Source organism: Carcharhinus amblyrhynchos, unplaced genomic scaffold (genome assembly GCF_965287045.1).
Source record: "Carcharhinus amblyrhynchos unplaced genomic scaffold, sCarAmb.v2.hapA scaffold_45, whole genome shotgun sequence".
NCBI classification, from domain to species: domain Eukaryota; kingdom Metazoa; phylum Chordata; class Chondrichthyes; order Carcharhiniformes; family Carcharhinidae; genus Carcharhinus; species Carcharhinus amblyrhynchos.
This window is the reverse complement of record NW_027649786.1, coordinates 2,891,299-2,907,506: the sequence shown is the minus strand read 5'-3', so window position 1 is coordinate 2,907,506 and position 16,208 is coordinate 2,891,299. Positions and strand designations below refer to the sequence as shown.

The 16,208-nt window shown below is 47.0% G+C and overlaps 1 protein-coding gene across 1 annotated transcript in view; it reads left to right on the top strand.

Annotated features, from left to right (window-relative positions):
• cchcr1 (coiled-coil alpha-helical rod protein 1) overlaps window positions 1-16,208 on the top strand; it is a 40,592-nt gene that overhangs the window by 3,119 nt on the left and 21,265 nt on the right. Inside the window, exons 2-8 of the mRNA XM_080182035.1 lie at window positions 1,000-1,219; window positions 2,723-3,233; window positions 6,445-6,623; window positions 8,379-8,514; window positions 10,755-10,865; window positions 13,121-13,264; window positions 15,422-15,532. Coding sequence (XP_080038161.1) covers window positions 1,000-1,219; window positions 2,723-3,233; window positions 6,445-6,623; window positions 8,379-8,514; window positions 10,755-10,865; window positions 13,121-13,264; window positions 15,422-15,532 — 1,412 coding nt within the window. The remainder of the gene's footprint in view (window positions 1-999; window positions 1,220-2,722; window positions 3,234-6,444; window positions 6,624-8,378; window positions 8,515-10,754; window positions 10,866-13,120; window positions 13,265-15,421; window positions 15,533-16,208) is intronic.

Sequence of the window (16,208 nt, the reverse complement as noted above, 5' to 3'; positions counted from 1 at the left end):
AATTGTTTTAGAAATTAGACCCAGAATTTGAATATAGCCAGTTGAATAATTGTGAAAATGTTTTAGTAAAATCTGAGTTGTTGCACTGTGAACTCAGACTTTAGGATAGATATTGAGGCTTGAGCTTGACAGAGAGCAGCCAAGATTGACCAGGCTGTGTCTGATATGAAAGAGCACAGACAGGCATGAAGGGAGGCTTAAAAAAGGGGCAGTTTTTGTTAGCCCACTTTCTCAGAAGACTAAGGAAATTTGGCATGTCAGCTACGACTCTCACCAACTTTTGTAGATGCTCCATAGAAAGCATTCTTTCTGGTTGTGTCACAGCTTGGTATGGGCTCCTGCTCTGCCCAAGGCAGCAAGGAACTACAAAAGGTCGTGAATGTAGCCCAATCCATCATGGAAACAAGCCTCCCATCCATTGACTCTGTCTATACTGCCTACTGCCTCGACAAAGCAGCCATCATAATTAAGAACCCATGCATCTCTTCCATTACCTTCCATCGGGAAAAAGATACAAAAGTCTGAGATCACGTACCAACCAAATCAAGAACAGCTTCTTCTCTGCTGCCGTTAGACTTTTGAATGGACCTACCTCGCATTAAGTTGATCTTTCTCTACACCCTCGCTGTGACTGTAACACTACATTCTGCACCCTCTCCCTTCCTTCTCTGTAAATGGTATGCTTTGTCTGAATAGATTGAAAGAAACAATATTTTTTACTGTACGCTAATACATGTGACAGTAAATCAAATAAAAACAAATCAAAGATTATGGGATGTTAACAACATCAGGCTTTGGAGAAAAAAAACTTCACAACAGGGTTCCCCAGATCGGAAGGAAGGAGGTATAATGATGTCGTATTATTTTTAGACTTCAGTCAATAGATTATGTTTTAGGAGGAGGATTTGAGCCAGAGCTGAGTGCAGGATTTAGAGATTCTGCTCTCCCAGAGGCCTGTTATTGGGGTTTTTATTAACGGAACCTCTTTCCTATCACCAGGAGCGGAGGGACTGATTCCTCCGTCGCACTTTGAGGGTCGCCGCCCCGCCCCACCATCTGTGGACCCAGAGCCCTGGGCTGCTCTGGCCAAGGCTACCAAGGAAATCCTGGAACTGCAGCAAGAAAACAGCCGCCTGAAGGAGATGCAGAGGGCATCAAACAGGGACGACTACAGAGAGCGCACAGGGAAGGAGCCAGAAAAGCTTCCCGGCAGAGCCAGGTACATTGCGTATCCGGGGAATGGGGGGTGCATGGCCTTTCTTTACCAAGTCTGTCGGTCTTCAGCCGTATCACGAAGCTCTTGGAATCCCTCCAGTGCATAAGGAGGCCATTCAGCCCATCAAGCCTGCACTGACTCTTCAACAGAGCAACCCACCCAGGCCCAACCCCACATAACCCCATGTATTTACCCTGCTAATTCCCCAACACTAGGGTAATTTAGCATGGCCCATCCACCAAACCAACACATCTATGGAGTGTGGAGGAAACCAGAGCAGCTGGAGGAGACTCAGTCTTGGGGAGAATGTGTAAACCTCACACGGACAGGGACCCAAGCTGGGAATCAAACCTGGGTCTCTGGCGCTGTGAGGCAGTAGTGCTAGGCACTCTGCCACTGTGCTGCCTCATGTAGAGCATTAGCACAAGCAGAGAGCAGTTGGGCCGAATGACCTGTTTCTGTGCTGTAGATGCCATGTGTCGCTGGACAATTCCCTTTAAAGCCCTTTCACTGTGTCTTTGTCGCACCGTGCAGCTCCTTTAAGATTACCATTGCAGATATGCATGTCTTGTGCACAGCAGTTTGTCTCTCCCTGCAGTGTTGAGGGAATGTCACTTTTGCTCGCATTGCAATTGGACAGAGCTGAAATCCTGGGCACAATAATTCCAGGGAAGTTCTCCTGGATGCCAGGGATCCAGGTTCAATTTCCGGCTTGGGTCACTGTCTGTTTGGAGTCTGCACGTTCTCCCCGTGTTCTGTATATGTTTCCTCCAGTTGCTCTGGTTTCCTCCCACACTTTGAAGGTTAGATGATTTGGCCATGATAAATTGCCTGCTTAGTGTTCCAAGATGTGTAGGTTAGGTGGATTGGCCATGCTAAATTGCCCCTTGGTGTCCAAAGATGTGCAGGTTAGGTGGATTGGCCATGCTAAATTGCCCCTTGGTGTCCAAAGATGTGCAGGTTAGATGGATTAGCCGTGCTAAATTGCCCCTTGATGTCCAAAGATGTGCAGGTTAGGTAGATTGGCCATGCTAAATTGCCCCTTGGTGTCCAAAGATATGCAGGTTAGGTGGATTGGTGTGCAGGTTAGGTGGATTGGCCATGCTAAATTGCCCCTTGGTGTGCAAAGCTGTGTAGGTTAGGTGCCTTAGTGTGAGGTTACGGGGTTAGGGTGGGTGATTGGACCTAGGTAGGGTGCTCTTTTGGAGGGTCAGTGCAGACTTATTGGGCTGAATAGCCTCTTCTGCACTGTAGGGATTCTGTGATTCTCATAATGAGCAGCTGAAATCCAGAATATCTGTTTCATTTCTTCTGAAAGCGAAAAATGCAGGACAGGCAGCGTCTGTGGAGAGAAAGAGAAGCAGAGGTGGTTCATTGAACATTAACTCCTTCCACAGATGCTGCCTGTCCTGCTGAGTATTCGCAGCGTTTTCTGTCTTTATTTCAGATTCTCAGCCTCTGTAGTGTTTGTATCATCACGTGTTTTCTTATTCCTGATCCGTGCAGGTCCGTGGACCAGCAGACGGACCCCGAGCTTTCCAGGGAGCTGGCCAACCAGACGGAGATTGTGGCTGCGCAGACCCGGGAAATCCACCGCCTGATGGCGGAGGCGAGGCTACTGAGGGGCACGGTGGAGGGACAGGCAGCCACCATCGGACAGAAGGACAGCCTGGTGGCACGGCTAGGCGAGCAACTGGGGGAGCTGAGGGCTGAGATGCGGGAGCAGAAGCTGGAGGCCGCTCAGCTGCGGCTGAAGTGCCAGGCCGAAGCGGATCAGACAGAGAGTCAGCACCGGGCTGAAACCCAGCACCTGAAGAGGCAGCTGGCATTGGAGCAGGCCCGCTGGGCCGAGGAGGCCGAGCAGCTGACAGGCGAGCTAGAAGAGCTGAGGGAGCGCTACCGGCAGGAGCTGTCAGCTCTGCAGGGGGAGTTGGCCAAGCACGCTGCAGCAAAGAGCAAAGACAGCCTGTTACAGATCACCAGGATACAGGACGAGCAATATCAATGCACAACAGAGGTATTCAACTATTATACCAAACGTAGGAGCAGAAGTAGGCCATTGAACCCATCAAATCTGTTCTGTTCAATGAGATCATGTCTGATTACAATAATCTTCAACTCCACTCAACATGTGCAGTCAGGAATGTGAAGTTGAAGCCCAAGATTAGTCATGGTTGTATGAAAGAGTGGGTCAGGCCCGACAGGCTGAATAGTCTACTGCTGCACCTGTTTCTCATTGTAGTGGCACATCAGATAGTAAGTTCCTGGCTGCCCGAATCCCAGAAGGAAACTTGGAACAAGCTGCCAAACCGTTTGCAATTTGTTTATGGTGAGGAGTGATCTGAAGTCAGGACAGGTAAATCCCAGACCATTTCTGATGATTTTAAATATTCCACGTAAATATCTATTAAATAATGCATAAAATAACATTTACGTACTCAAGAACACTTTACACACTTAAAAATACTTGAGAATCTGTCCCTGCAGAATCTGTTGCTAACTAACAGGAAGCAAAGAGTCGGGGTAAATGGATGTTTTTCTGGTTGGTGGCCAGTGACTAATGGTGTGCCTCAGGAATCAGTGTTGGAACCGTAATTGTTTACGACTTGCATAGATGATTTGGAGTTGGGGATCAAGTGTAGTGTGTTAAAATTCGCACATGACATTATGATGAGTGGCAGAGCAAAGTGTGCAGAGGATGCTGAAAGAGTGCAAAGAGATATAGATAGTCTAAGTGAGTGGGCGAGGACCTGGCAGATGGAGTACAATGTTGGTAAATGTGAAGTCATCCATTTTGGTAGGAATAACAGCGAAGTGGACTATTACTAAATTGGTAAAAATTTGCAGCATGCTGCTGTGCAGAGGGACCTGGGTGTCCTGCAAGAATCACAAGGAGTTGGTTTGCAAGTCATAGAGGTTTACAGCATGGAAATAGGCTCTTCGGCCCAACTTGTCCATGCCACCCTTTTTTTATTAAAGCCCTAGGCTAATCCCAATTGCCCGCATTTGGCCCATATCCCTCCATACCCACCTTACCCACGTAACTGTCTAAATGCTTTTTAAAAGACAAAATTATACCTGCCTCAACTAATATCTCGCAGCTTGTTCCAGACCTCACCACCCTCTGTGTGAAAAAATTGCCCCTCTGTACACTTTTGTATCTGTTCCCTCTCACCTTAAACCTATGCCCTCTAGTTTTAGACTCCCCTACCTTTGGGAAAAGATATTGACTATCTAGGTGATCTGTGCCCCTCATTATTTTATAGATCTCTATAAAATCATCCCTCAGCCTTCTATGCTCCCAGAGAAAAAAGTCACAGTCCATCCAGCATCTCCTTATAACTCAAACCATCAAGTTCCGGTAGTATCCTAGTAAATCTTTTCTGCACTCTTTCTAGTTTAATAATATCCTTTATATAATAGGATAACTAGAACTGTACACAGTATTCCAAGTGTGGCCTTACCAATGTCTTGTACAACTTCAACAAGATGTCCCAACTCCTGTATTCAGTGTTCTGACCAATGAAACCAAGCATGACGAATGCCTTCTTCACCACTCTGTCCACCTGTGACTCCACTTCCAAAGATTTACGAACATGTACCCCGAGATCTCTTTGTTCTATAATTCTCCCCAGTGCTCTACCATTAACTGACTGAGTCCTGCCCTGGTTCGATCTACCAAAATTCATCACCTTGCATTTATCTAAATTAAACTCCATCTGCCATTCATCAGCCCACTGGCCCAATTGATCAAAATCCCATTGCAATCGGAGATAACTTACTTCACTGTCCACTATGTCACCAACCTTGATGTCATCTGCAAACTTACTAACCATGCCTCCTATATCCTCATCCAAATCATTAATATAAATGACAAATTACAGTGGACCCAGCACCGATCCCTGAGGCACACCGCTTGTCACAGACTTCCAGTTTGGAAAAAACCCTCTATAACAACACTCTGGCTTCTGTCAAGAAGCCAATTTTGTATCCATTTAGATCCCTCACCCTGGATCCTGTGAGATTTAACCTTATGCAACAACTTACCATGCGGTACCTTGTCAAAGGTTTTGCTAAAGTCCATGTAGACAACATCAACTGCACTGCCCTCATCTACCTTCTTAGTTACCCCTTCAAAAAACTCAGTCAAATTTGTGAGTCATGATTTTCCACTCACAAAGCCATGCTGACTGTCTCTAAATGCCTGTAGATCCTGTCTCTCAAAATACCTTCCAACAATTTACCCACCACAGATGTGAGGCTCACTGGCCTGTAGTTCCCAGGCTTTTCCCTGCAGCCCTTTTTAAACAAAGGTACAACATTTGCCACTCTCCAATCTTCAGGCACCTCACCCGTGACTATTGATGATTCAGATATCTTGGCTAGGGGACCCGCAATTTCCTCCCTAGCCTCCCACAATGTCCTGGGATACACGTCATCAGGTCCCAGGGATTTATCTAATTTGATGCACTTTAGGATTTCCAGCACCTCTTTCTCTGTAATACGTTCACTCCTTAAGACATCACTATTTATTTTTCCAAGTTCGCTAACGTCCATGCTTTTCTCAACAGTAAAGGATGTTATTAAGTTAGAAAGAGTGCCGAAGAGATTTACTAGGACGCTACCGGGATTTGATGGTTTGAGTTATAAGGAGAGGCTGGATAGACTGGGAGACTTAGGAATGATCTCATTGGGGTCTATAAAATAATGTGGGGCATAGATCGCTAGATAGTCAGCATCTTTTCCCAAAGGTAGGGGAGTCTAAAACTAGCAGGCTTAGGTTTAAGGTGAGAGGGGAGAGATCCAAAGGCCCCAGAGGGGCGATTTGTTCACATAGAGGGTGGGGAGTGTCTGGAATGAGCTGCCAGAGGTAGCAGTAGAGGCGGGTACAATTTTAAAACCCATTTAGACAGTTACATGGGTAAGATGGGTATAGAGGGATATGGACCAAACGTGGGCAATTGGGACTAGCTTGGTGGTTAAAACATGGACAAGTTGAACTGAAGGGCCTGTTTCCATTCTGTAAATCTCTCTGACTCTCAATTTCCTGACAACATGAAATGGATTCTTGGGTTGAATGAAGAGGTTGAAAACACAGACTTTGTTTGAGAGCCCTCCAGAAGCTGCAGCGTGGTGGGGGGTGGGGTGGGGAGATGTGGTTTCACTTTATGGATGGATGAGTTAGTATGGGCCCCACCGTCTTTCTAATCTGCCACGTCTCGTCCCAGCAGCACTCGCACCCTGCGGACTGTCATGGCAAAGATTGCACGGCCTTGCGGGAAATGGTGACTGAACTGGAGGAAGAGCTGAGGCTGAGCCGAGAGAAAGGGCAGCGGGACACGGCGCAGTTCAGAGAGAAGCTCGAGGTAGTGAGTCAGGAGCGGGACACCTTGCAGGAGGATCTGAGGTAAGCGAGTCTGCTGATTGTGTCAGTTCAGCTGCGTTCGCTGTGTTCTCTCCTTGGGGCTCCAGAGGCCATGGTTTTAATTTCATACAGGCTAGGGATAGGCCACTCGGCCCATCAAACCTCTCTCCGCCATTCAATAAGATCACTTCTTTATTCTTTCATGGAATGTGGATGTCACTGAAGAAGATTAGCATTGATTGCCCATCTCTAGTTACCCTTGGAGGGCAGTTAAGAGTCAACCATATTGCTGTGCCTCTGGGGTCACATGTAGGCCAGACTGGTGAGGGCAGCAGATTTCCTTCCCCAAAGGACATTGGTGAACCAGGTGGGTTTTTCCGACAATCAGAATGGTTTCATGGTCATCAGTAGATTAGATTAATTCCTGATTTTTATTGAATTCAAATTCCCACTAGCTGCCGTGGTGGGATTTAAACCCAGAGCGTTACTCTGGATTGCTAGTCCAGTGAGCTCACCACTGCACCACAGCCCCCACAGTTTGTGAATCTCAACAATCTTCAGAAACTTGACTTCACGGCCTGGTGGTCTACACACGACATCAGTGTAGGAAAATTACCTTTGGCCTCTATTGGGCACTACCCTTTAGGAATAGGTTGGCACAGTGGGTTAGCATCGCTGCCTCACAGTGCCAGGGACTCGGGTTCAATTCCAGCCTCAGGTCTGTGTGGACTTTGCACATTTTCTTTGTGTCTGCGTGGGTTTCCTCCGGGTGCTCCAGTTTCCTCCCACACTCCAAAGATGTGCAGGTTAGGTGGATTGGCCATGCTAAGTTGCTCCTTAGTGTCCAAAGATGTGCAGCTTAAGTGGGTTGGCTGTGCTAAATTGCCCCTTAGTGTCAGGGGAATTAGCCCGTTAGTGTCAGGGGATAGAGCCTGGGTAAGTTTGCTGTCAGTGCAGGCTCAATGAGCGAAATGGCCTTCTCCTGCACTGTAAGGATTCTATAATGGTTCCAGGGATAAGGAACTTCAGTAATGTGAATGGATTGGGGAAAAGCTTGGGGCTGTTCTCCTCAGAGAAGGAGATTTGATAGAGGTGTTTATAAAAAAGAAGAGGGGTGTGGACAGACTGGATATAAACAGTCCCTCTCAACTAATGGATCGAGAATGAGAGGGAGCAAATGTAACCCAGATAGTATCAGCTATTTACAACACGGGCTGGAGCAGTGTGAGAAGGCAGAGGCACATCACCACCCTCTCAAGGGGCAATTAGGAATGGAAAATAAATCCAGTGACGCCCATATCGCACAAACAAATGCCACACTGTCACTGCCTCCCTATCGTCCATTTAGAATGGAAATGAGGAGAAACATCTTCTCTAGAAGTTTTTGAATCTTTGAAATTCTCAGCAGATGCTGAATCACGCCAGACACTCAAGGCAGAGGTGGTTCGATTTTTTAGATATCAGGAAATACCGTAAGAAGTTGGAATTGAGGTAGAAAATCAGCCGTGATCTCAACACCTGGTATAACAGGCGCGAAGGGCCAAATGGCCCAGTCCTGCTCCGACTTCTCACGTGCTGGCCAACACTCCTCCCTCACCCACCACCACCGAAATGGGTGAACTTTGCATTTCTCTCCTTGTTGCATTTGGGATCTTGCTGTGTTGGATTCGCACCCGTGCTCGTTCGTGCCGTAACTCAGGAATAATCAGTCGGTGGCGAGACACTTTCGGAGCTTGTCCAGGCCGTGTGAGAAGTGCCCGTTACGTAGCCACCTCTTCCTTTCTTTCCCCGTTTCAGTAAAACAAAGCACCAGTTAGAATCGCAGAATTCCCTGATCCATCAACTCCGCACCTACATCGGACAGCTGGTGCCGGATGAGAAACAGCTGGAGGAATCCCGGCAGGAGAAGGAGGAGCTGAGTAACAAGGTGCAGGTTAGTCTGGCTGGTGTGCTTATTGTCTGTGCAATATTGTATACAGCCACTTTGGCCAGTTTATTGCACTCACTCGAGCCTTTATTTTATGAGACAAAGGACTTTTCTTCAAACTTAGCCTTACTGATTAAAGAGACATACACAATAGATTGTTAACTTTTCCCAAATTAGGCTAATCGCCTGAGGAATAGCTATTTCCCAATCTGGTGGAATCGATTGGGTTGTTGGATTCAATTCACTGACTCATGGCGACAGATGAACTGAGTGTTCTTATCACGAAGGGAAATGAGCGATGGCCGTTAAACACTGCGTCTGGCCAGCGATGCCTCCATCCCACTGATCAATACACAGCAACATAGAAAATAGGAGGAGTAGGCCATTCGGCCCATCAAGCCTACACTACCACTCATGATCATGACCAATTAATTCAGTAATCTTTTCCTACTTCCCCCCCCCACCCCGCCCCCAGCCCCCATATCCTTTCATCCCTTTTGCCCCAAGAGCTATATCTAACCCTTTCTTGAAAATATACAATATTTCAGCTTGCTATCTGTGGTGAGAATCCCACAGGCTAAAATAACTTTCTGGGTTATTCTACAAAACAGAATTGATTCACCTGAATTGAACTTGCTCTCATTATTTGGCTCCAATGGGATTAAATATTGCTCTGTGTAATAAATGGCCAATCGTGCACACCCTCTTGCATTGCCCCAGGTCGCAGTAGGTTTTGTGGAGTCTTTGCTGGAGTTTGCCTTGAATTTGGCTGTTTTATTCCTCTCTTCCCTTCTTTGAACGTTCCCTGGCTTTCAGCTGATGGGGTGAATGGGGTGGTGGGAAGGTGGTGCGGTTTGGAATCACAACACCCAATAAGTTTAGGCCAGGCCATCCTAGGTATACATATCTCTTTAGTAATGATGTGGCGATGCTAGCATTGGACTGGGGTGGTCACAGTAAGAAGTCTCGCAACACCAGGTTAAAGTCCAACAGGTTTATTTGCCATCACGAGCTTTTGGAGCGCTGCTCCATCACCTGATGATTCCAGATAAACCTGTTGGACTTAAACCTGGTGGTGTGAGACTTCTTAATGTCCCCCTTTAGTAGCAAAGAGTCTGGCTGAAACTAGGGAATACACAACCATAACGTCTTCTGGCTGAGTACCTCCTGACGGGTTTTGGGCTATATTGACCCTTCCATTGTAAAGTCTGAGCCTCTCTATTCAATGTGTAAGAGGTCTTGTTTCTAGTTTTGGGTTTAGGTGAAGTCCCCCACTCTTCAATATACGAGAGAGTTCTGATATGTGTCCCTGTTGGGTTTTGACCTGTGCTCACCTCATAGAAGCATCTTTAGCTGTATTAATTAAAATGTCTAGTTTCATGTTGGGCCTAATTGCTCAGGTCTTGCCCATTCGACCAGACCATAATTTTAGTTGACTGAAACAAGTATGAAGATTATTGGCGTAGATTCATCTCAGTCGTGCACGATTGGCCATTCATTACACAGAGCAACATTTAATCCCACTGGAGCCAAATAATGAGAGCAAGTTCAATTCAGGTGAATCGATTCTGTTTTGTAGAATAACCCAGAAAGTTACTTTAGCCTGTGGGATTCTCACCACAGGTAGCAAGCTGAAATATTGTATATTTTCAAGAAAGGGTCAGATATAGCTCTTGGGGCAAAAGGGATGAAAGGATATGGGGGTGGGGGAGTGGGACTCCTCCTATTTTCTATGTGTTGATCAGTGGGATAGAGTCATCACTGGCCAGTGTTTAATGGCCATCGTTCATTTCCCTTGAGAAGATGGTGGTGAGTCGCCCTCTTGAACTGCTGGAGCCTGTGCGGTGCAGGGTTTGTTTATTCATTCATGGGACATGGGCATCGCTGGCTGGCCAGCATTTATTGCCCATCCCTTGGAGGGCAGCCATTGTGGCTCTGGAGTCACATGTAGACCAGACTGGGTAAGGACGGCAGATTTCCTTCCCCAGGGGGCTCGAGTGAACCAGATGGGTTTATCCGACAATGGGTCATGAGTAGATTCTTAATTCCAGATTTTTTAATTGAATTCCAATTCTATCATCTTGTCGTGGCGGGATTCGAACCTGGATCCCCAGAACATGAGCTGAGTTTCTGGATAAATAGTCAAGCGATAATACCACTAGGCCATCACCTCCCCTGTTGGTTATAACTTTCCTTGTGCACATTGGACTGACCAGTTACTATTGTAACCCGCTTTGATTTGACAGCATCTGGAGAAGGAACGAGAGACACTGAGAGCCACAGCGGAACTCCTGAACGTACGTCTGAGATCACTAACTGAAATCCTCGCCATCCAGGAGAGCGCCCAGAGCAGGAAGGTACCCAGCAACAGAGCGGGCTCCCACATACAATTCATTTCAATTCACCGTGGGGATTCAGGTTGGAAAATAATTGACAGTACTGGACTGAGGACGGTGAAGAGAACGTCCACCCCTCGCTCTCCCAAGTTCATGTGATATATATATATCTGTTCACCAAAACGGAACCAGGGCTAAAAGGGTTAAATTTTGAGGATCATGCAAGCATAGAAATGGCCACTCAGCCCCTTGAGCCTGCTCCGCATGGGCAGGGTGGCACAGTGGTTAGCACTGCTGCCACACAGTGCCAGGGACCCAGGTTCGATTCCAGTTCAGGTCACTGTGCAAAGTCTGCACGTTCTCGCCGTGACTGCGTGTGTTTCCTCTGGGTGCTCTGGTTTCCTCCCACAGTCCAAAGATGTGCAGGTTAGATGGATTGGCCATGCTAACTTGCTCCTTAGTGTCCAAACATGTACGGGTTAGGGGGCTTGGTCATGCTAAATTGCCCCTTAATGTCCAAAGACATGCAGGTTTAGTGGATTGGCCGTGCTAAATTGCCCCTTAGTGTCAGGGGGATTAGCTAGGTAAATACATGGGGTTATGGGGATAGGACCTGGGTGGGATTGTTGTTGGTGCAGGCTCGATGGGTCGAATGGTCTCCTGTACTGTAGGTATTCTATAATTTAATAAGGTCGTGGCTGATCTGATTGTAACCTCAACCCCATATTCCCACCTACCCCAAACACCTTCCCCCCCACCTCGTTAACCTGGAATCTATCCAGCTCTGCCTTAAAAACACTCACTGACCCAGCCCCCACAGCTCTCTGGAGAAAGGAGGTCCTGATGCTCTGAAAGAAGTGAAATAATCCCCACTTCCATCTAAAACAGCGGGATCCTCAGACCGGACTTTCCACACTCCCGCTGTGGCAGGAATGGCTGGAAAATTCCAGCCCTGATTTTAAACAGCCTGCTTCTATTCTCTCCCACGGCTGGGCTATCATCCTCCTGTCAAGTCCCCCCTCAGGATCTTATATCTTTCAATAAGATCGCCTCTCAATCTCCTAAATAGCAATGGATACAAGCCCAGTCTGCCCAACCCTTCCCTTGTAAAATAATCCCCCATCCCAGGAATCAGTGAATTCTCTCGCAATTCCTTCTAATTTATATCCATTTTTAAATAGACCAAAACTGTACACAATACTGCAGTTACAGTCTCACCAAGACCCTCTACAAAACACCTGTTGGTTCGGTACATTGGCCATGTTAAATTCTCCCTCAGTGTACCCGAACAGGCATCGGAGTGTGGAGATTAGGGGAATTTTCACAGTAACTTCATTGCAGTGTTAATGTAAGCATACTTGTGACACTAATAAATAAACTTAAAACTTAGAATTGCACCAAAACATCCCAACTTTCATACTCCATTGCCCTCGCAATAAACAACAACATTCCCTTTACCTTCCCAATCACCGATTTTATCTGATTCATGTAAGGCATAGGAGCAGAATAAGACCATTTGGCCCATTGAGTCTGCTCCATCATTCGATCAGGACTGATAAGTTTCTCATCCTCATTCTCCTGCCTTCTCCCCATAGCCTTTGATCCCCTTACCAATCGAGAACCTATCTATCTCTGTCTTCAAGACACTCAGTGACCTGCCCTCCCCAGTGGCAAAGAGATCCGCAGATTCACCACCCTCTGGCTGAAGAAATTCCTCCTTATCCAGGTTCTTTACTCTGAGGCTGTGCCCTCGGATCCAAAGTCTCTCCCAAGATCCTTCTTTAAGAGTTCTGCAATCTCTCTCCATGTCTCCATTTCAAATAATATAGTGCTTTTGTATTCTTCCTGCTGAGTTAACGTAGGGAACGCTCCCTCTGCCTGGATGGGCAGCTTCAACTATTTGTGAGTTCCTTGAACGTAGGAAAGGAAGGGTATATTGGAAGTGAATTGTTTTATGATGATTATGACACAGCAGAGAGGGAGAAGCTAACTCCCTTTTCTCTGGAGATTCCTGAATCAATGAAGGTGGGTGGGGATGATTGTTGGGGGGGTGGTTGTTTTGGCGGGGTGGGGAGGGGGGTGAGTTTTGGGATGGGTAGTGGGAGGCAGCGGGGGGGGCAGTAAGCCCATGGCATTCTGACTCCGAGGCCAGTGTGTGGACCACAGAGCCACAGCTGGTTGTGCATTGGCAGTGGGGCGAGAGAGTCAGGAATTCTATCTCTCTGTGTGTGCAGCATGCGTAAATGCTGGAATTTCTTCCCATTTTGTGTTGCCAGCCTAAGCCGGATGCCCAGGACGGGGACAGTGGGACGAGGCCACCACTGGTGACCCGCTGGCGAGAGAAGGTGTTTGCCCTGATGGTGCAGCTGAAGTCGCAGGAAATCTGTCACACCAACGATATCAACCGGCTCCAGGTCAAGGTACGTGGTGGACTGGCTGGTTCCAGTGGCCTTCCTCAGATATCCTAGTGTTTTATATTTATATTTAAACAAAAAAAAACAGCATTCCCTGGGCCCCACCTCACTGTCAGAAATACCAGAAAGATCAGCCGCTCTCCTCCTGCTCTTCAGGAAGCCAAAGAAATTTGGCATGTCCGCTAAGACACTCACCAACTTTTACAGATGCACCATAGAAAGCATTCTTTCTGGGTGTATCACAGCTTGGTCTGGGCTCCTGCTCTGCCCAAGACCACAAGGAACTACAAAAGGTCATGAATGTAGCCCAATCCATCACTCAAACCAGCCTCCCATCCATTGACTCTGTCTACACTTCCCACTGCCTCGGCAAAGCAGCCAGCATAATTAAGGACCCCCCGCACCCCGGACATTCTCTCTTCCACCTTCTTCCATTGGGAAGAGGATATAAAAGTCTGAGGTCATGTACCAACCAACTCAAGAATAACTTCTTCCCTGCTGCCATCAGACTTGAATGGACCCACCTTGCATTAAGTTGACCTTTCTCTATATGTAGTGTTACAGTCTTAGCTATGACTGTAACACTACCTTCGGCACTCTCTCCTTTCCTTCGCCCCCTCTTACTCTACGAACGGTATGCTTTGTCCGTATGGAGCGCAAGAAACAATACTTTTCACTGTATCCTAGTACATGTGACAATAATAAATCAAATCAAATCAAATCTTGCAGCCTGAATCCCAGCATGTGTTCAGTGGTGTGTGGACTATGACTCAGAGAGTTCACCCCATTTAACTAAAAAGATTTGAATATGTAATTTAGGCTGACACTTTCCGTGCTAAACTATGTGTGACACCAGATTTCAGGTGGGACATTAAAATGAGCCCCCCCCCCCGCCGCGGCCTCTCAGTTGAACATTTTGGGGAGGTGGTGGTTTTCTGGTTATGTCACTGGGCTAGTAATCCAGAGGCACAGTCCGGGACCCCCGAGTTCAAATCCACGGCAGCTGGTGGAATTTAAATTCAGTTTATAAAATCTGCATTGAAAGTTAATTCATTATACTCAAGCTCACTGTGCCTCTGGGAGTTTTCTTTTTAACCAGTGTATTTGTGCTCAGTTCTGTTAGCTTCTCCCAACATTGAGAGGCCCAAATCAGCAGTCTGTTCCTTTTTCATAGATCAATCCCAACCAAAACTGTCCTCTTGCTCTGCAGGTGGTTAGCACTGATGCGCCAGGGACCCGGGTTCGATTCCAGCCTCGGGGGACTGTATGGAATTTGCATGTTCTCCTTGTGTCTGCGTGGATTTCCTCCGAGTGTTCCGGTTTCCTCCCACACTCCAAAGATGGATTGGCCGTGCTAAATTGCCCCTTAGTATCTCTAGGTTAGGGGGATTAGCAGGGTAAATACATGGGGTTACGGGGTAAACCTGGGTAAGAGTCAGTGCAGGCTCGATGAACTGAATAGTCTTCAAATAGCATTTAGACTGCGAATTACATCTTGCTGAACTGTGTGATTCACCCGATCACTTTACCTGGTGACATTATCCGTTTCTGGGACAGAAGCGCTCCCTTACTTTTTTCCTCTTTATCCCAAATTCCTTATTTTTGCATGATATTCCTCTGCTGTTTTCCCAGTGTGAATAAATCGCACATATTAGTTGCCTGTTTGCTATGAAATCTTGACAGCAGCAAGTCAACTACCGCTAAACAGCAAGTAGATCACCGCTAAACAGCAAGTAGATCACCGCTAAACAGCAAGTAGATCACCGCTAAACAGCAAGTAGATCACCGCTAAACAGCAAGTAGATCACCGCTAAACAGCAAGTAGATCACCGCTAAACAGCAAGTAGATCACCGCTAAACAGCAAGTAGATCACCGCTAAACAGCAAGTAGATCACCGCTAAACCACAAGTAGATCACCGCTAAACCGCAAGTAGATCACCACTGCACAACAAGTAGATCGCCGCTAGACAGCAAGTAGATCGCCGCTAGATAGCAAGTAGATCGCTGCTAAAGCTGTGCTTTTTCCAAACTAATTTTGCTAAGTCACACAGAGCGGTGAAGGCTGGATACCTGCTGTGCAGTTTACTTGGTGTTATCTTCACAGGAGATGTATTTTTACTCTGAGACCTTCACAAAGTCTCAATCTTGTTGTGCTGGTACAGATTGCAGAGCTGGAGGAGGAGCTCAGGGTGAAAGGTCAGGAGCATACGGTGCTGCTTCACAGCTTAGAAGACAGAACTGCAGAGATGAACATGGAGCGGGTTCAAAATCGGGTGAGGAATCAACTGAGAATCCATCTCTTTGTGTATCTGTGTGTACATCTGCATGCATGTCTGCATGTGTGCGCCAGTGCATGTCTGCATTTGTGCATCTGCGTGAATGTGTGAGAGTCTGCACGTGTGCATCTGCGTGTCTGTGAGTGCATGTATCTGCATGTACATGTGTGTGTCTGCATGTGTCAATGTGTGTGTCTGCATGTGCCCCTGTGAGCGCACATGAGTGTGTCTATGAGCAAGCATTTAAGGTGCATTAAGAGTTTTTTTCATAAAACATAGAAAAACTACAGCACAAAGAGGCCCTTCAGCCCACAAGTTGTGCTGATGGTATCCCTGCCTACTGGGCTTACCTGTAACCCTCAATTCTATTAGATCCCATGTACTCATCCAGAAGTCTCTTGAAAGACCCTATTGAGTTTGCCTCCACCATGACCAATAGCAGCCGATTCCACTCACCCACCACCCTCTGAGTGAAAAACTCACCCCTAACATCTCCTCTGTACCTGCTCCCCAGTACCTTAATCCTGTGTCCTCTCATAGTGACCATTTCAGCCCTGGGAAATAGCCTCTGAGAATCCACCCGATCTATACCTGTCAACATCTTACACACCTCTATCAGGTCACCTCTCATCCTTCATCTCTCCAAGGAGAAAAGGTCGAGCTCCCTCAATCT